Raw genomic sequence first — 20,940 nt, forward strand, 5'->3', positions numbered from 1 at the left:
ATTAAAATTAAAATAATTTTTAAAATATAGTTACTTTATAACAATCAAATTAATTTAATTTATAAACTAACAATGAAATATGTTCATGTAATTATGTACCTACTTACTGTGTTTTTAAGCAATATGTATATAATAATTTATAATATAATTTTAAATTATTTTTTTTAGATTTTTAACATAATGAGAAAGAAAAGAGGATGCAAATTCAACGATGATCTAAGAAGTGAATTTCCTTTTATTAAAAAAACCAAAAGCAATTACAATATAGACCAAATTTTTAATCAAGAACCCCCCCCCCCCCCCCCCCCCCCCCCCCCCGGCTGAAACTGGTTTGGCTCAGTGGATAGAGCGTCGGCCTGCGGACTCAAGGGTCCCAGGTTCAATTCCGGTCAAGGGCATGTACCTTGGTTGAGGGCACATCCCCAGTAGGGGGTGTGCAAGAGGCAGCTGATCAATGTTTCTCTCTCATCGATGTTTCTAACTCTCTATCCCTCTCTCTTCCTCTCTGTAAAAAATCAATAAAATATATTTAAAAAAAAAGAACCTCCCCCCCCCCCCCGCCCCAGTCAATGGTGTCCCGCTTTACCAATGTTAAAATCTGGTCACCTTAACTTAAAATCATATTTCTGTCAGTAGCAAATAAGGAGCTGAGACATAAGGCAATTAATAGAGACACAACTAAGTATTCTACTGATATTTGCCCTATATTGGAAGAATTATGAACATAAAAGAAATCATGTGAACTTGTAAGTTGGGGAGTGGCTTAAATAAAATTCTTGGTTCTATATAGTGCTTTTTTCTTTTACCTACTTATCTAAGTAATCACTGTAACTCCAATATTTTGCTGTTTAAAATATTCATTTTTCTTATAATAATCACAAACCACAGATACCAGGAAGTACAGCTTTGAAGAGAAAATCAAACAGGTATTACTCTCTTATTGCAGAGATTAGCAGGTCAATGAGATTATTTTTTTTTAATATAAGAAAAGTTCACAAGTGTAAACACACATAAATGAAGACAGCAGTAGTAGAATTCTAGGTGAGATGATAATTTCACTTCAAATATCTTAAACTTTCCATCCTCCATAAAAATGAAAAGAATTATAAAAATATAGGAAGTAAAGGATTTATGTGGATAGAAACAGAGTAGATTAAAGCTCCTAATATCAGAAGTAGATGTCATTCCTTCTTGAGAAGTCTAAGAAAGAATCAACAAATTAAAAACATAATTAGCCCAAACATCAGAAATAGATGCTATTTTTCTTGGGAAGTCAACAGAGGATCTGAACTTGGGACAGATGATTTATTTAGGCCCATCCCCATCCCTTGTGTATATAGAACAAGAATGCCTCATGCCTCAAGACAAAGCCCTTCTAGAGAACTCTCTAGAAATAATGGGGGCATAAGAGCCTGAGAAACAGCACAGAGCTAATGGCAGATACCATACTAGATCGGAGAGAGAAGGAAGAGTCAAGGAAAAATTGAGTGCAAAGAAAAACCAACTCTCTCAGGAAGTAAATGAAATAAAAACCTCTTTCCTCATGGCAAAGTACTCTTCATCACCCCGGCAACTAGAGATGAGGATCCCCACTTTGGCTGCTTCCCACCCTGATAGAACTCACAGCCAGATCTCCCATCAGGAGAGGTTATTAGTAGGTATAGCAAACACACACACACTCATGCAAAGAAAATCCATGTGAGCTAATTCAAGTTGACCTAATCCTATATGTAACAAAAGATCACATACCCTGAAGCAAAATAACACAATGAAATCCAAGAGACAGGGTGAAAAAACAGAATAGTCAAACTCAGAAGAAATAGAGATAGCCTGGCCAGTGTTGCTCAGTGGTTGAGCATCAAACTATGAAACAGGAGGTCAGGGTTTGATTACTGGTCAGGGCACATGCCTGGGTTGTGGGTTCAATCCCCAGTAGGGGCATGCAAGAGGCAGCTGAGCAATGATTCTCTCTCATCATTGATGTTTCTATCTCTCTCTTCCTTCCTCTCTGAAATCAATAAAAATACATTTTTAAAAAGAAATCGAGATAATTCAGTACACAGAATTAAATCTACAAAAACAATCTGTCATATTCTTAGAGAGTTTTATGAGGATGTTATATCTATACTCTAAGTCAAGGCTAGTATGAAAATGGAACAATCAGAAAACAAGAGAATTTGGGAAGTTAAAGTAAGATTACAAATATAAAATTTGAAGAAATCTTTGTTTGTATGTAGAGTAAAATGCATAGAGATAAGGAAAATTGAATTAAAAACCTGTTAAAGAAACTTTGAAGATTAACATTGTGGATTATTTCCAGGACAGGAATTTCAAGAGGAGAGAAAAGAGGCAATGAAATCTTTTGTGATCTGAAAGAAAAGCTTGGAAAAGAAAGCAATTTCTCAGGTTAGATATGGAATGTTACCTACGGAAGACCAAGGAGGAGTCATCACAGTCAGGAGGGGCCCAGCCCTCTTTACACTGACACTGGAGCTCATGGTCACACACCTGTGGAATCAATGATCTTGTCAGTTTCCATACTAGACCACTGACCTAAGGGTCCACCCATCCACCATTAAGTCCAGTCAAAAAATGGAATAACCCCGATTCTGCATCTTTCAGCTATCTACAGAACATACAAATCAATAATAGGAATTTCATATAGACCAGGTTCTTGAAAGAAATTTTTAATTGAAACACTCTAGTGATGGGTTAGACAAACACAAGCTTTATTTTTTGGGTTGGTGGATTTTAAAAAATATATCTTTATTAATGAAAGTATTACAAATGTCAACCTTTCCCCACCTTGACCCCTTTCTGTCTGCTCTGTACCCTCCCAGGCCTTCACCACACTATTGTCTATGTCCATGGGTTATGCATATGTTCTTTGGTTAGTCTTTTCCTGCCTTATTTCTTCCCTCTGATGTTAGACTGTTGCATGCTTCCATGTTTTTGGACCTATTTTGCTTTTCAGTTTATTTTGTTCATTAGACTCTACATATAAATGAGAGCATGGGATATTTGTCTTTCTCTGACTGGCTTATTTAGCTTAGCATAAAAATCTCCAGGTTCCTCCATGGTGTCTCAAAGGGTAAGAGGTCCTTCTTTTTTCACAGTTACTGAAACATCTATCTATATAAATAAAAATGTAAATGTTTGTTTGTTCAAAATCTTAAATCTCTGAAAGTTCTTCACCGATTGCTTTGAAATTTTGACACAATGTTTCATTCGAATATGCACGTGTTTTTATATACCTTATACCTACTATTATATAGATATCACACCTGTGACAGGTAAAAACATGCTTTTTTTAAAAAAAAACAGCGCCATCTGTTGGACATAAAAGCAACACACGCTATACTAAATATTTTATGATTCCATTTCAATGGCTCCGATTTATGATGCATTTACGATTTCCAAATTTCCAATTTTACAATTCCATTTCAATGTTGATAATGATTGAAGATTTGTGCTTAGAAATCGCAAACAAAGTTCTCAATCAATTGAGAATCCATCACCGAATCGACCTGCTGCTGCTTCGTTCGATGTAGAATTGCGTCGTGAACAAAATTACAATACAGGTGATCTTTTGTCGTATGTGCAATCAAATATTCCTAAGCTAACGCTTGAGCAAAAGGGCATTTACGATCAAATAATGCAAACTGTCAATAACGGGGTTGGAGAAATCTTCTTCTTAGATGCACCAGGAGGAACTGGTAAAACGTTCCTAATTAGATTGATTCTGGCAGCAATTCGATCCCACAATGACATAGCCTTAGCTCTTGCGTTGTCTGGAATAGCTGCGACATTGCTACCAGGTGGAAGAACTGCTCATTCCACTTTGAAATTGCCATTGAACATGCAATTCATTGAAACTCCCACATGCAACATTTCCAAAGCATCCGGCATGGCAAAAGTATTGCAGAAATGCACACTTATTGTTTGGGATGAATGCACAATGGCGCACAAAAAATTGCTTGAGGTTCTTGATCGATCATTGCAAGATTTACGTGGAAACATCAGACCATTTGGGAACGCATTAATATTGCTTGCAGATTTCAGGCAAACATTACCTGTAATTCCTCGATCGACACCAGCGGACGAAATAAACGCTTGCCTGAAATACTCTACTTTGTGGCGACACGTAAAGACGTTAAAATTAACTACAAATGTGCGTGTCCAGCTGTAAAACGATTGATCAGCTGAGATATTTTCACATCAATTGCTGGAAATTGGGAACGGAAAGGTGCCAGTTGATCTGACCTCAGGACGAATTTCATTGCCTCATAACTTCTGCAATTTAGTGGCGTCCAAAGAAGAATTGGTTGAAAAAGTATTTGCCAGTATTCAAACCAATTATAAGAATACCAATTGGCTGAGTGAATGGGCTATTCTTGCGGCCAAGAACAAAGATGTCTACAAACTTAACAATATTATTCAGTCTAACATTCAAAGCAAGGCAGTCACATACAAGTCCATCGACACTGTTGTGGAAGCAGATGAAACAGTTACTTATCCAACAGAATTTTTGAATTCACTTGTTCTGCCAGGGATGCCACCGCATGTACTGCAATTGAAAATCGGCGTGCCAATTATCATGTTGCAAAATATCAACCAGCCAAAGCTTTGCAACGGCACATGACTTGCAATAAAAAAATTAATGAGCAACGTCGTAGAAGCAACAATCTTGACAGGACCTTTCAAAGGTGAAGATGTCCTCATTCCTCGCATTCCTATGATTCCAACGGATATGCCATTTCAATTTAAGACATTGCAATTCCCAATTCGATTGGCGTTTGCAATCACCATCAACAAAGCTCAGGGCCAATCTTTAGAATTGTGCGGTTTAGATCTAGACACGGATTGCTTCTCACATGGACAATTATATGTTGCATGTTCTAGAGTCGGCAAACCAGAAAATCTCTATATCTGCACAGACAATGGAACAACAAAAAATATTGTATACTCACAGCATTGTGAAATTAAACATATTAGAAACGTGCACTTTCTCTTTTCTTTCTTTTCCATTTAACCAGACTGAGCCACAGCAATGTATGACCGGGTACAGCTAGTTCTTTTATAAAATCAAAACTGACCTAAAAATTACATAAGATTCAGCAAGATTGGGCAAACATTTTCAAAACTCACAGCATGTCCTTTGCACTTAGATGAGCAATTGGTCGATTTGTAGGCTTTCTCGATATCTACACATTCTGCATTAATGCAAACCTGAAAATGACAGGAAAAACAAGAAGTTGACACTAATGTCCAATAGTATTGTTACAGAAGACCGGAAAAAAAATCAAGCCATGCTTAGAGAAAAGGAGTTACATTTTACAAGGGCAGGGCCAGAGAAAAATGTGCCTTTCAAATTCTGGGCCCCCCTACATGGAGGAAACCTTTTCTATTTACACTTTTCCTAGCTCTTTTGTCTCCCAAATTTGGAATGAGACTTCTGGGCCTTCTGGGAAAGAAGGCCTACGTGCTGGGAAGGGGCCATGAGACCATATCTTAAGTCCTGGCCTGGTGCCAGCACTGACAACTCTGTCTGGGGCATAGTCCATGGCCTCTCTGGAATGGGAGTAGTCTTATTTTCCTTATTATTTAAGCAAGCAAGTGTTTACAGAAGCCAAAATAGCAGGGTTAAAATTTCAAAGAGCAGTTTCTATATAAGATGGATGCTTCAGTATCAGTTCTTCAAATTGTTTGGAACTTGGTCTTATATTATTAGCCACTATTACCATTATTAAACTTACCTTTTCATTAGGGAAATCACAACGTTCTTTTGAAAATAGGAAGATGGGATCTACGTAATCTTAGAGGGAAGGCAGAGTGGGTGGGTGGGAAGAGATCAACCAAGAACTTGTATGCATATATGCATATCCCATGGACACAGACAATAGGGTGGTGAAGGCCTGGGGCAGTTAGTGGGAGCAGGCTAGATGGGGCAAATGGAGGAAAATGGGGACATATGTAATACTTTCAACAATAAAGATGCAAAAATATAGACATAGAGATAGAGATAGAGATAGAGATAGAGATAGAGATAGAGATAGAGATAGATAGAGATATATAAAATAAAATATTTAGAGAGTCCTCTTTAAAGATTTTCTTATTTCACTTCATTTCTCAGGGGTCATCCCCTTAACCCACCTTCTCTCTTAAGACTGATATTTAGAATAGAGCTGAGCATAGCACATGATAGAAGGTACCCATTCCAACAAAAGATATTACGGAAAACATGTTAATATCACATCTTCTGCAATATTAACAATTATAATTTATATAAAAATGAATAATATTTTAATCTCTTTATTATTATCAGCGAGACTATCATTAATTGAAAACCTACCAATTTAGGGGCAATAAAACTTACCAAAGTTTAACAACCTAGTGCTAAGCACATAATAGGTACTGATGAAATAATATTGAAGGAATACATGCAGGCAGGCATAAATGAATGACATAAGCATTGCTTTGAAAACTGCTCCTATGAAACACAAGGAGTTCTTGAAAAACTAAACAGGAAACTAAAACTAAAAAAAATTTGAATAAAAACCACGATTTCAACCTACCTTCTTATGTCCACACTTAGTCCCATTGGCTACCATGCCTATTTCTTCACTGCTGTCTTCGGGATCAAATGTTTTACATGTCAGGAAAGTTACTATACGTCCTTTCCAGGGCAAATTATCTGACCCACCTTGACAGAACAACTTCCCACATGTGGCATCACTAAGGAAAAGTAAAAAAAAAGGGGCTGCAGTTAAATTACCAGGACCCAAATTGCAGTTGATAGCTCCCCAACTATCCAGATTGAACTAATGGTATTTCTCCCTATAGCAGAGACTCCTGGTTCTCCTTTATGTCAAAACTAGAGGCCTGGTGCACGAAATTTGTGCACTCGGGGGGGGGGGGGGGTTGTCCCTCAGCCCTGCCTGCACCCTCTTGCAATCCAGGAGCCCTCGGGGGATGTCCCACTGACGGCTTAGGCCTGCTCACCACGGAGGCTCCAGCTGTGACTGCAGCTTCTGATTGAGCAGCGCCCCCCCCCGTGGGAGCACACTGACCACCAGGAGTCAGCTCCTATGTTGAGCGTCTGCCTCCTGGTGGTCAGTGCAAGTCATAGCAACCGGTGGTTCTGCCATTTGGTCGATTTGCATATTAGCCTTTTATTATATAAGATTTTTCTTATTCCTCAGTAATAGCACCATTGAATATGGGAAGGCATATTGTTGCTGTAACAACAACAAAAACACATTTTCCAGATTCCCATGCTGCTACTTTTGGACAATGGGAAAGAGCAGAATCTTACTAGTAAGTACAAATTCTTGAAGGTGGCCTTACTTTGTTGTTCTTGTTTGTTTGTTTGTCCTTTTTGCTTATTGGAAAGTGATGGCTGGCTCTGAAGAAGCCAACACAGACCAAGAGAAATGCTTGGGAATGGAGATCACATATATGAGAGAGCTAGAAAATATAAGGAGAATGGATTTCTAATATAATGGAGAGTACCTAGGAAGTCAATTTCTATATTGTTTCAGTTAATTTTTCTTACTTATTTTCATGAATTGCAGTAGAATAATTTCCACTATGGTTGTATCAATATAAATCTTAGCCTTAGTTGATCCTCATGTGGGGTTACTGAAAGAACTATCTCCCTGCAAAGGCAGATGGCACTGCTCAGCACTCAAGAAAACCATGTGTTTACCACCGATGAGAGTAAAGTCACCGCCAATAAAAGTGCAGATGATTGCTTTATGCAGAATTCAGAGGAGGGCTGTGAAAAAGTATTCTGAGAGCAGGTAGAATCGGATCCTTCTGATGTCTTTGGTGGTTGTTGAAAAATATGAGTGAGCAGTAGAGAAAGGCATGCATCCTCTTCAAACTTGTTTTTCTTGAACCACTTAAGGGAAGTCTTATAATGAAGATTCTAGGATACAGGGGATCAGTTACTATTAAAACATGACTAGAAAGGCAGCCTGTGGGGAGAATGAAATGCTTGTGCCTCTAGTTGTAGTAATTAGCCAACACTCATACAGATGGTTGCTGGGGTTCTTTTTCCCCAGCCTTACAAAGGGTTCAGCATTCTGGAGAAAGGGCTGCACGTAGATGATTAAGAAAGGAGTCCGTGGATGAAAGATATTTTTGATAGGCATTGGGGTTCAGAGGAGCTTCCAGCTGAAGGAGCTAGAAGACTCTTCTCCTTGACCAGGGACCAGTGCTTTTATGAAACACAATTTGTCCCAAGGCAAGGTGGAAATATACACTTCAAAGGGTATGGTATCAAAGGGTTTACAGAAATTGTCAGTTTCGGGAATAGCCTACAGCTGTTCAGGTGTTTGGCCAACAGGAGGCAATAAAATGCCCTGAGCTGTCTGGCAGTTAACAATACCATTCAGGTTTGGGAGAGATGCTTTGTAGCCACTTCCAACAGGTAAACTACATGTGACTCAACCCTGTTGAGCTCCCCAAGCTTCACCAACCTTTTGGTAAAACTCTTGTAATTATTACATACTGGAATTGGTTCTCGGCAATGGTGATATAAGAAAAGGGGATATGCACATGCTGTCAATGAAAAACCGCGACTCTGCTCTCTTTCCCCACTCACTACCACTCGTACTACATATTGCTCTCTTTTCCCAAAAATATTTCCTTTTACATATTTCCTCCCTTTGAATCTGCCCTGATCTCCTACAAAGGAGAAAGCACAGAATGTGATAGTCCATCCTTTAGGCCAGGGTTCCTCAAACTTTTTAAACAGGGGGCCAGTTCACTGTCCCTCAGACCATTGGAGGGCCGGACTATAGTTTAAAAAAAAAACTATGAACAAATTCCTATGCACACTGCACATATTTTATTTTGAAGTAAAAAAACAAAATGGCAAAAACACCCGCATGTGGCCCGCGGGCCATAGTTTGAGGACGCCTGCTTTAGGCCTAACCTCCCCAAAACATTATCCTATGTCTAAAATACATTTTGCTTAGAAAAATAAAAAAAACACAACACAAAATATAGTTTGCTTGGCAATATCTATCATCTAAAAATATTAGTATTTAATAGAAAAACTTTGAGAAATGCTGATCTTGTTTAACCTCTTGTTGCACATTACTTAGTGAAAAATTTGGAGAAGGTACAAGAAGTTTAATCTAGTATAATTTGAATTTTTAATGTCATCTTAAAATTGCACAATCAAAAAAATCTTACAGAAAAATACCAAGTTTATTGTATATAATATTCTATACTTTTTCTATAATCCTATCTAATAAAGAGGGAATATGCTAATTGACCATCACTCCGTCACAAAGATGGCTGCACCCACAGCTGAGGCCAAGTTCCCATAAGGAGCCTTAATGAGCAATCAGCAGGGACCTGAGGCTACGCCCTCCCCCGCCCCCATGGGGCTTGACAGGGAACCTCAGGCTGCGCCCTCCACCCAGCAGGGCTTGACAGGGGACCTCAGGCCGCATCCCCCTGCCCTGGCACCAGGCCAGGGGACCTAAGGCCATGCTCCCTGACCGGCGGGGCTTGACGGGGGACCTCAAGGTGTGCTTCCTGTCTTGGTGCTGGGCTAGAGGACCTCAGGCTGCTCCCCCTGCCCCAGCGCCAGGTGGGGGACCTCAGGCCGTGCTCCCCACCAAGTGGGGCTTGACAGGGGACCTCAAGATGCACCCCCAGTGCTGGGTCGGGGGAACTCAGGCCACACCCCCTGCCCAGCAGGGCTTGATGGAGTCCTGAGGATGCACCCCCTGCCAGTGGGGCTTGATGGGGTACCTGAGACTGTGCCCCCCTCCTGGTGATGGACCGGGGGACCTGAGGCTGCACCCCCCTGCCTGGCAGGGCTTGATGGGGGACCTCAGGCCATGCCCCCAACCCAGCGAGGCTAGATGGGGGACCTCAAGGCACGCCCCCTGCCCTGGTCTGGGCTGGGGGACCTCAGGCCACATCCCCCCATCCTGGCACCGGGCCAGGGGACCTGAGGTTCCGCCCCCTGCCAGGTGGGGCTTGACAAGGGTGGGACTGGCCGGGTCTGGATCTAGCCCAATGGCAGGGGGGGTTGGGGGGAAGGGGGCGGCCGGGTCTAGGTCTCACGCGATTTTGAGGCGCATGTGGGTGGGCAGGGACTTGACTCTGGGTCCCGTGGTGCGCCCCAGACTCTGACAGGAGGAAGGTTTTCATATACATTTTACTAATTTTCTTTCATCTCTGACACTTCTATTATAGAGAAAGGGCAAATAGCAATATTAAATTATTTCCTCTAATCCCCTTTTAATGTGCACGAATTTCATGCACTGGGCCACTAGTGTCAATATAAGATTAAAACATTCTTCAGGTGAATTGTCAATTTTTTTCTCTTGCTGCCTTTTTTTTTCTTTATATAATTCCATGGCAAGTTTACATAAAACTGTACAAGCATTTATTAATTATTTCTCTGAGTATGTAAATATTTGTGCCCCTAGAATCATAATGAAAGATATCAGATGAGAAAGTACCTAAAATATCCTGGAAAATCAATGGACATTTTTCCAACCAGGACCATTTACCTTGCTTGTCCCATCTCAAACATTCATTCTCTTTAACAGTGATTGTACCTAATGTCATCTAAAACACCCACCAGGAGGGACTTGAAAAAAGACATTAATTCTTATTTCGCTTGTTAACTCAGTGCCTAGCTAGAAACATGGCACATGATAGTCACTCAATGACTATCTGTCAAATGAATGATTTTCAAATTAACTTTTTCTTGAAATGGAATAAATTGGAACATGTAGCTGGAAGTGAGCAATTTCTCTAGTCTGTGGAGCAGGAAGGTTCAAAGTATTGTTTGAAGGCCACTTACTTTGCTTTACAGGGAATACGTGTATCGTTCACTCTGTGGCAGTACCCATACTTTGACCCACCTTCGTTCCTCCTGTAGCATGACTTATCTGCAACCTTGGTTCCTGGGACCAGGCAGGATCAGTAGGAACATATTTGCAAAGAAAACAGAAAGGAAGTTCAATGCTGCAAAGGGTTAATGGAATATAAAACCAATAGTATAGGGAATATAGTCAACAATATTGTAATAACTATTCACAGTGCCAGATGGGCACTTGAAATATCAGGGGGACCACCGTGTAAATTATATTAATTTCTAACCACTTGACTGTATATCTGAAACTAATACAAAATAGTGTTGAATGTAAACTGTAATTGAAAACTAAAATAAATTTAAAAACATAATGAGAAATGCTATTTTAGCATATAGTTATTCACAATGCATTATGAGAAATGCATCTTTAAGTGATTTTGTTGTGTGAATATCATAGAGTTTACTTACACAAACCTGGATAGTATAGCCTATGACACACCTAGGCCATATGATATAGTCTATTGTTCCTAAGCTACACACCTGTACAGCATGTTACTCTAGGCAATTGTAACACAACGGTAAGTATTCATATATTTAAACACAGAAAAGGTACAGTACAATTATGGTATAAAAGATAAATGGAATACCTGTGTAGGGCACTTATCATGAATGGAGCTTACAGGACTGGAAGTGGCTCTGGGTCAGGAGGGAGTGGTGAGTGAACGTGAAGGCCTAGGACATTACTGTACACTGCTGTAAACTTTATAAACACTGCACACTGAGGCTACACTAAATTTATAAGAAGATAATTTTCCTTCTTCAATAATAAAAGAAACTTAGCCCACTATACTTCTTTAGTTTATACACCTTTTATATTTTTAAACGTTTCAACTACTTTATAATAACACAGTTTAAAACACAAACTCATTGTACAGAGCTGCGCACAAACAATTTTTCTTTATATACTTATTCTAGAAGTCTTTCTCTATTAATTTTTTTTTTTACTTTTTAAACGTTTTTGTTAAAAACGAAGATATAAGCACACGCATTAGCCTAGGCCTAGCCAGCGTCAGGTTCATCACTATCACTGTCTTCCACCTGCACACCTTGCCCCGCTGGAGGGTGATCAGGGGCAGTAACTCCTGGACTGCCCCGCCCTGTGATGGCAGAGCCTTCTCCTGGAGCTCCTCCTGGAGGACCTGTCTGAGGGGGTGTCACTCTTTTCAGAAATATGTCCATGGTGGTTTGTTTGAATTATTTGTTTCATCATAGATTTGCTTGTAAGTAGATAATGCACCATGAACATTCCTCTCTATTAATGAAAACCTTTTGGTGCTGGTATCCATGTTTTCAAGCTTTTTAAGGAGTTTGTCAAAGTCTGCCAAAGCTTCTATTAAGCCCTTCACTGTGAATTTTCTTTGGGTTCTTCTTTTCTCTTGTGATTTCTTTTTCTCTTGCCTCTTATTCTACTATGTGTTCCTGTTCAGTTCCAACAACTCCTCCTTAGTCAATTCCTCAGCAGCCACCTCCAGGAGCTCCTCGATGTCATCCTCATCCACACACAGGTTAAAGTTGTTGGCCATCCCAAATACTAGTAGAGCTCTGTTGATTTTTACAACCTCCGCATCCTTGACAAATCCTTTGAAGTCATGGATAAACCTCCTGAGTTTCTTTGCAGATACCATGTGTACAGCGCCCGGTGACCACCTCACACCTAAACAAGGTTCTTGATGCAGTCATAGGTGTTGTAATCCTTCCAGAATTACATTGGTGTCTTCTTCAGTTGCAGCAGAACCTGGGCAAAGGTCCTCCTCATGTCTTAGGTCTTAAAAGATGCTGTAATTGCTTGATCCATTGGTTGGATCAAATAGGTGGTGTTTGGAGGGAGAAACATCACGTTAATGTTGGGATGAAGATCATCAATAAAAGGAGGATGTCCAGGAGCATTATCAACAACAAGCAAAGTATTGAAAGGCATACTGTTCTCCAAACTGTACTTCTCCATTTCATTGGCACAGCAATTTAGGAGAGCATCTTGGAACAGAAGTTGGGTCATCCATGATTTCTTATTGTTCCTGTAGTACAATGGCTGCTTGTGCTTACTGATAAGCTTGAAGGCTCTGGTGTTCTCACTGTGCCAGATCACAAAGGGTTTCAATTTGTAGCCTGCAACACTGCCCCCAAGCAAGACTGTTATCCTGTCCTTAAAACCTTGAAACCCGGTATTGAATGGCCTCTTGTGATGAAGGTCCTTTCAGTCATCTGCTTCCAGAATAAGGTTTCATTCACAGGGAATATTTGCTCTGGCAAGTAATTTCCTTCTACAATTAGCTTATCTATAGCTTTCAAAAGTTATTTAGCTGCCTTCACATCAGTGATTTGCAGACTCACTACTCAGTTTCACATTGTGTAATGAATAAGGATTCTTGGAACATTTAAACCACCCAGAGCTGGCAGTAAATTCAACATTGTAGTCGGGTGCAGCCTTTCTGTCAACATAAACTTTTTTGCTTTGGCTGTAATTGTCATGGTGCTGAGAGGGACATGCTTCTGTGTCTGGTCTTGAATCCAGGTCATTAAAATGTTCTCTATGTTAGATATAAGCCTTTTTCAATTTTTTTATTTTTTAAAAAATTTATTGGGGTAACATCTATACTAGTAAAAGGGTAATATGCTAATTAGACCAGCCATCCTTCCAGATGTCCTTCCGGACAAAGCCACAGTAGCAGGGCCAAGGCAGAGGCAGTTAGGGGTGATCAGGCCAGCAGGGGAGAGCAGTTAGGGGGATCAGGCTGGTAGGGGAGAGCAGTTAGGGGGATCAGGCAGCAAGCAGAGGTGGTCAGGGGCAATTAGGCAGGCAGAGGAGCAGTTAGGGGCATCAGAGTGGTTAGGGGTGATCAGGCAGGCAGACAGGTGAGTGGCGAGGAGCCAGCGGTCCCGGATTGCAGGAGGGACAACCCACAAGGGGTCCCAGATTGGAGAGGGTGCAGGCCAGGCTGAGGGATCCCTCCTCCATACACGAATTTTGTGCACTGGGCCTCTAGTTGGTTAATAAAATTATATGTTTCAAGTGTACAATTCTATAATACATCACCTGTGTATCGTACTGTGTGTTTATTACCCAAAGTCAAACTCCTTATGTCACCATATATTTGAACCCCTTTTATCCTTTACTACCCCATCCCCCTTTCTCTCTGGTAACCCACCATGCTATTGTCTATGTCTATGCGTTTTTGTTTGTTTTGTTTATTGGTTGCTTTCAGCTTTATATTCCACATAGTAGTGAAATCACACGGTTCTTAAATTTTTGTTAGTCCATTGCCTTCAACGAAGATGATCCTTTAACAGCTTCTGTCACTTTGTTCTTATTCTTCAAGATCATAGCTGTGGTGGAATGGGACATGCCTGACTGGTGAGCAAAACCACCATTTTAAATTTTATTTCCAGGCCAATCACTCAATGTGGCCTCTTACTGGCAACATTAGAAGTGGATTTTGTATATTTAGGTGTCATGATGAACAACCTGAAATTAAATCTATAACAAGAAGATGATGCATTAACAGACATAGTATACATGAGATGTATGAGGCTGCTGTCAGCATAACTGGACATACTGTTTTACAGCAGACATTTTTTATGTAAGTAGAAAGAGAGCATTCAAAAATAATGAATAAAAGGACACTACAGTAAATAAACAAACCAATAATATAATTGCTTATTTTCATTCTCAAATATTATGTCCTGTACATAACTGTATATGCTGTACTTTCATACAACGAGTAGTGCAGTAGGTCTGTTTACACCAGCATTGCTACGAACACATGAGTAATGCATTGTGTTATAACATTATGATGGCTATGACATCAATATGTAATAGAAAAATTTCAGCTCCATTATAATCTTGTGGAGCCACCACAGTATGTGTGGTTTGTCATTGATGGAAACGTAGTTATGCAGCACAGGATGGAATGCTCATTCTCAGAATGATAGCCTGCAACGATTTGATATCAAGAGAGCTGACTGGAATTAAAAACAATGTCTAAATATTCTCTTTCTGAATAAATGGTTATCTAGGTATTTGAAAACATCTGAATTATTTTCTTAAAGTTATAAAAAATCTATATAAATATGGAGATAGAACCAGGAGAGCCACAGCCATTACATTAACTCACAAGCAAACAATGGAATGCTATCCTGCTGCTATGTGCTCCTACTGCGGCCGCTAGTGCTATAGTTTTCAAAAGTTTTTGCCAAGAACAGCAATGAGCATCACATATTTAATTTCTCGTGTAATCTTCCTCAGATCCCCGTCAGATAAGCAACAGAACATGGTGGTTAGCAACTCAGGTATTAAGTAAGACTGAGCAGCTGTGTGACCTCAGGCACGTACCTTAACCTGGCAGTTTGCTCAGCTGTAAAATGAGGATATATAATAGTACCAACCTCATAGAGCTGTTCTGAGGATTAAGTGAGTTAGTATATGTGAGCCAATCAAAGAGTGGTCAGTCAGTGGTACATGGTTGAGAAATATTAGCCATCATAATGGTTATTATCATTCCCATATTATCATCAAGGAAGTGGAGAATCATACTGGCTAAGTCACCGAGAGAGAGAAAAAATCAGACTTCACACCCAGTTCTGAGTCTAAGACTTATGCTCTTGTGCTGTATGAGATGCCCCTGTAAATATCAATAAATAACATGGGAAAAATTTGAATTCAGTCTTTCAAAAAACAACAAACTAGGCTAAAATAATTAAAAATCCATGAAGATATTGCACTGGTTTCAAGAAAAATTATCCTAGCCCTAACCAGTTTGGCTCAGTGGATAGAGCATCAGCCTGCGGACTGAAAGGTCCCAGGTTCGATTCCGGTCAAGGGCATGTACCTTGGTTGTGAGCACATCCCCAGTAGGAGGTGTGCAGAAGGCAGCTGATCAATGTTTCTCTCTCATCGATGTTTCTAACTTTCTATCTCTCTCCTTTCCTCTCTGTAAAAAATCAATAAAATATATATTTTTTAAAATTCTATTATAATGATTTGTAAACTCAAACCATTTTATTTTATTTTTTAATTTATTTATTGACTAAGTTATTACATATGTGTCCTTGTCCCCCCATTACCCCCCCCCACTCATGCCCTCACCCACCTGTTGTCTGTGTCCATTGGTTAGACCTATATGCATGCATACAAGTCCTTTGGTTGAACTCTTCCCCTTACCCCTACCCTCCCCTACCTTCCCTCTGAGGTTTGACGCTCTGAAATGTATTTCTCTATCTCTGGATCTGTTTTTGTTCATCAGTTTATGTTGTTCATTATATTCCATAAATGAGTGAGATCATTTGATATTTATCTTTCTCTAACTGGTCTATTTCACTTAGCATAATGCTCTCCAGTTCCATCTATGCTGTTGCAAATGGTAAGAACCATTTTAAATAAATTTATGTTTCAATGTTCAAGATGATAAAATGAGTTTATTACCATATTTTCTTAATTGATATCTTAGTAGCATTTATTAGTCCCTCATTATAATAAAATGTCTACACTAAAAATTGGAATAATTTGGCACTAATAATCTGGGAAAAGCATATATATATATATATATATATATATATATATATATATCCACAGTTTACATGCAGTACCATTCCACACCAGTTTCAGATGTATAGCAAAGTGGCCAGAAAACCATGTACTCTACAGAGTGGCCCCCTACTCCCTGAAGCACCCACCTGCGCCATACCCAGTTTTCTAGATGTTATTGGCTATATTCCCCATGCTGTAATCTGCATCTCTGTGGCTATTCTGCAATTGCCAAGTTGTACTGCTTAATCCCTTCAACTTTTTTACCCATCCCCCAACACCCCCTCCCCTTTGACAGCTGTCAGTCTGTTCTCTGTATCATGAATTTGTTTCTATTTTGTTCATTAGATCCCACATGTAATTGAAATCATATGGTATTTGCCTTACTCTAACTGGCTTATTTCACTTAGCATAATATCTTCTAGGTCCCATCCATGCTGAAAAAAGCATATTCTTAATCCCCAAAATTCAGAGTTACTACTGCTAATATTGCGGAAAGTATCATTCATATACCTGGTATACTTCTTCATAAATTACTTTTCCTAATTGTCCTTTCTCCAGGCATTAAATGTTCTACAGTATCATAGCTGTAATGAAATCACTGGATAGGTACACTATAATTTATTTGACTAATCCTTATTCTTGGACTTGGAGATATTTCCCAAATATCCACTATTATTTTTTAAAAGTGCTGGGTAAATACTTGTAAGTAAATATTCTCAGGTATAATTTTTAGGAAAATGAGTACATTTTTTAGGGTGTATATGCATTTTTCCAAATTCTCTCTGAAAAGATTGTGCTGAATCATATTCTAACCAGAGTGTGTGAACCTAGATGTTTTATCACATCTTCACCAACATTAGGCATTAACTGTACCCCAGCTTTGCCAGTTTAACAAGTGTAGAAGATTAACTTGGTATCAAACTTTGCTCCTCAAGCTGGGTTTCAGCCCATGCATCCCTGACACTCTGGGTTTTACTGAGGAATTTTTCTAGGTTCATGTCCATTTATTCCCCAGGTTTCTTTTATTTTAGGTTTACTGTGAATCAATAATTACTTTTACTTTCCTTAATATTTTATCTTGTATGTTTTTAGAAATTATAAAATGTTTCTGACATGTGATAATTCTCTTAAAATAATTTTAAGAATATGTATTCTCCCTATTTAAAAATGATCTTCAGCCAGTTAAGTAGGCATCTGGGAGTATGGCAAAAGGGCTGTGAAAATTATATATATATATATATATATATATATATATATATATGCAATGCATTATATCCAGGAAGCCCAAAGAATTAATATTTTTAAAATTGCCTTTCTAATGAAGTTATTTAGAACAATTTAAATTTTGGTTTAGAGTTTTTGTAGATTTTTGAGTTATGCTTTTATTTTTTTTTTATTTTTTATTGTATAATTAGAGAATATAGCCTCTAAAATTCTGGTATCATGTACAAAGTAAGCATTAAAGAGCATTCACTTTTCTTCATTGCTCTTCTGCATTCCAAGTGTCTTCCTTTTCTCTTCTCCCCCTTTCTTTAACTCTCTATCCACCTCTGATCACCTCCACACACACATGCATACACATGTGCATGTACTAGTATGCATATGCATGCACACAAACTTCCAAGGATTTACTTATCTGAAAAAGATCTTGGTTAGGGTTACCAGATAAAATACTGAACCCAGCAGTTAAATTTAAATCTCAGATACACAAAGAAAGGTTTTTGTTTGAGTTTTCCTCAAATATTGCATGAGACATACAAATACTAAAAAAGATTGTTAATCTGAAATTTAAATTTCACTGGCCCAATTCTTATTTTTATTTGCTAAATCTAGCAAACCCCACACTGACCTTTGGTCCTAAAATGCAGTTGTGTGGTTGCTAAGAAAGAAGATTGGGACAGAATGCCACGTTGGCCATGATTAAACACTGTCGCTTGCAATAACATGTTTTGTTTTGCTGTGTGTGTGTTGAGAGAGGCAGGAATGCCAGCGCCATTGGGATGTGTCCTCCTACCTGCTCCCCAGAGCTCGGTGCACTGCTCCTGCAGCGTGGGGCACATCCCCATCAAGCAGTAGCCCTTCCCATCCTGGCAAGGGAAGCCATTGACTTGGAATCGATCAGCAGGGCAAATACCAGATTTACCATCACACATATCCAGCAGGTCACACTCATCTTTTGCTGGTCTGCACACTGTACCGGCCTTTTTAAACTGCAGGGAGAGAAATTGAGAGAAGGCTGTATTCCACCTGGCTTACCAAATATTTCAAATGAACACAAATAATATTTTCCCTGTGGCCCTTCATTGCCAAGATAGCTAGGGGCATCATTCTATTCCAATTTACATTTACATGGTATAAGAAGCTAAAGCCATCTCCTATTATGTCAGTTCCATTGATTTTAGCCAACACCCTGATTCTTTAAGCAATCAATATTTCTGGATTTTTAGTAGAAATATTATAGAAATATCGAGAAAAGTACCAAAGAAAACCAAGCAATATCCTAGATGCAAAGAAGGAAGTTATTTCTGACTTTATTGAATACATCGTTGTCAAGACTTTCAAGGAGGTTTCAATCTGTAACTTCAGAGGATCTTCCATCTTAAGGGAGGTAAGTTTACAAGCACCAGGTCCGCATGCTCTGAGACTTTCCCAGGCATCCTGTTTCCTAATTCTTAATTCCTCTTATTGTGTGTTCAGATATTTCTTTTCAACTCACTTCTTCTTATGGAATATTTTATAATGAGGGAGAAATACCCAAATATTCATTTGGTATATTAATTTCATTGCAATCTACTACTGCAAATCTTGCTCTTATTTCCAGTGTCCCACACAGGTGTTTTATTCAAATCTGAAGAGGCCTGTGTGGGCCCTGGAAGCATAGCTTTCCCTAGCTGAAGTGAGCGGGCAGGCTTTCAGATCATCAGAACACTTTCAATATCTTTATGCTGGTGACAGAACATGATGCAAATGTAAATTGGATCATATGAGACCCTCCAAATTCAACCCCCACTGCTACAGCTGGCCTAGCTTTGCAAAGTAGGCTTCTACCTTCTGTTCTGTCTTTGTTCTTTCTCTCAGCCCCCTTACTTAGAAAAATTCTCTCTTTCCATCTACTTCTCTAAAATCTACTGATTACTTTCCAGCCAAGTTTGAAATCCTCACTTTCCATGAAGGCTCCTCTGATTTCTTCCACACATATAGCTGCTCCTTTTTTATTTCTGATTGATTGACTGACTGAATTTATTGGAGTGACAGTGGTTAACGAAATTCCACAGGATTCAGGTACACGATTCCACACACATCTGCTCACTGTATTGTGTATTCACCACCCCAGGTCAAGTTTCTACATGTGGTGGGGAACATTGCCTGAACTCAGATTTGGAAGATGCAAATTTGAATCTTGGCTCTGCCAGTGCTTAAGTGTGTAACCTTAGAAAATGAATTTAATCTCTCTAAAATCCATTTTCCCGTTGAAGTTTTAATTTACAAGTTCATTGTGAAAAGTTTTACACAAAGGGCATATGCCATTATCATATCTATCTGGGCATTCAATCATGCATTATATTTTCATCTGCTTTAGGCATGTATATTATTGCCCTGAGGAAATTACAAGTTCATTGAGGTAAAAGACGGCTTTTTCTTTTTTTTTTTTTACATCTCCCATAATAGTTAACATAGAATGTGATAAACACTTGTTGAATACTACTTAAGTTCTCAAATTTCCTTCCTTTTAGCCTCCTCTATTTCTTTCCTATTTCTCTGACATAATAACAACACAAAAACTCTATCCCAAACATTACCCATAACCTGGTATCCAATCTACACATTCCTTCTACAAATAGCTATTGAGCATTTACACTGTACGGAATTCTGTGCTGGGGGAGGATGTCAGTCCCCTGCCCTTAGGAATCATTCTAACAAAGGAGACAGGCACATAAATAAATGATCATTACATAGAACTCTATGCAATTATGGAATGTAAAATGCTAAATTTTAACTTGAAGGAAAAGCCAAAAAGCTGCGCAGAGAAAGAGACATGGCATCCTCATTTTATGTCTTGTCTTCTATGAACTTCACCCTAAAGTGACTTCAAAGGTTGAAGATAGGAGAACCCCAATATTATTCAAAATAGAAGTTTTACCACCAAACTAATTATTGAAGGAAATTATAACTAATTATGAGATTTGGTCCAAGAAGGGCAGGTAGTATCTTAAGAATCAGTTGGTAGGTGTATTGGCTATGGAACCAGTAAATTTGGAGTTTGCCATTTAGTGATTCTATTATTCTGCACGTTTTCTGTTCTGAGCCTCTTTTCTCTCAAAAGCAAAATGAGATAATAATACCTACTTCAAAGGGGTGTTGGAGGATCAAATAGCCCATGTTTGTCAAGCACTCAGGGAGGACTTGATAAGTGGCAGGTAGCATTATGTAGAGGCAGAAAAATGCTGTTTTGCCTATTTCATTTAACACAACCCCTGAGATGTTAACATGAAAAAATAAAGAGTAG

General features: G+C 39.0%; 1 protein-coding gene across 1 annotated transcript in view; it reads right to left on the reverse strand.

Annotated features, from left to right (window-relative positions):
* Positions 1–20,940, reverse strand: part of ADAM28 (ADAM metallopeptidase domain 28) — a gene marked incomplete at both ends in the record, with an annotated part of 79,820 nt that overhangs the window by 21,443 nt on the left and 37,437 nt on the right. The window contains 5 exons of the mRNA XM_079772706.1: positions 2,430–2,508; positions 5,149–5,229; positions 6,576–6,735; positions 10,838–10,940; positions 18,448–18,643. Of these exons, the coding sequence (XP_079628832.1) occupies positions 2,430–2,508; positions 5,149–5,229; positions 6,576–6,735; positions 10,838–10,940; positions 18,448–18,643 (619 nt within the window). The remainder of the gene's footprint in view (positions 1–2,429; positions 2,509–5,148; positions 5,230–6,575; positions 6,736–10,837; positions 10,941–18,447; positions 18,644–20,940) is intronic.

The sequence above is a fragment of the Cnephaeus nilssonii genome (assembly GCF_951640355.1).
Source record: "Cnephaeus nilssonii genome assembly, chromosome: 5".
Taxonomy (NCBI): domain Eukaryota; kingdom Metazoa; phylum Chordata; class Mammalia; order Chiroptera; family Vespertilionidae; genus Cnephaeus; species Cnephaeus nilssonii.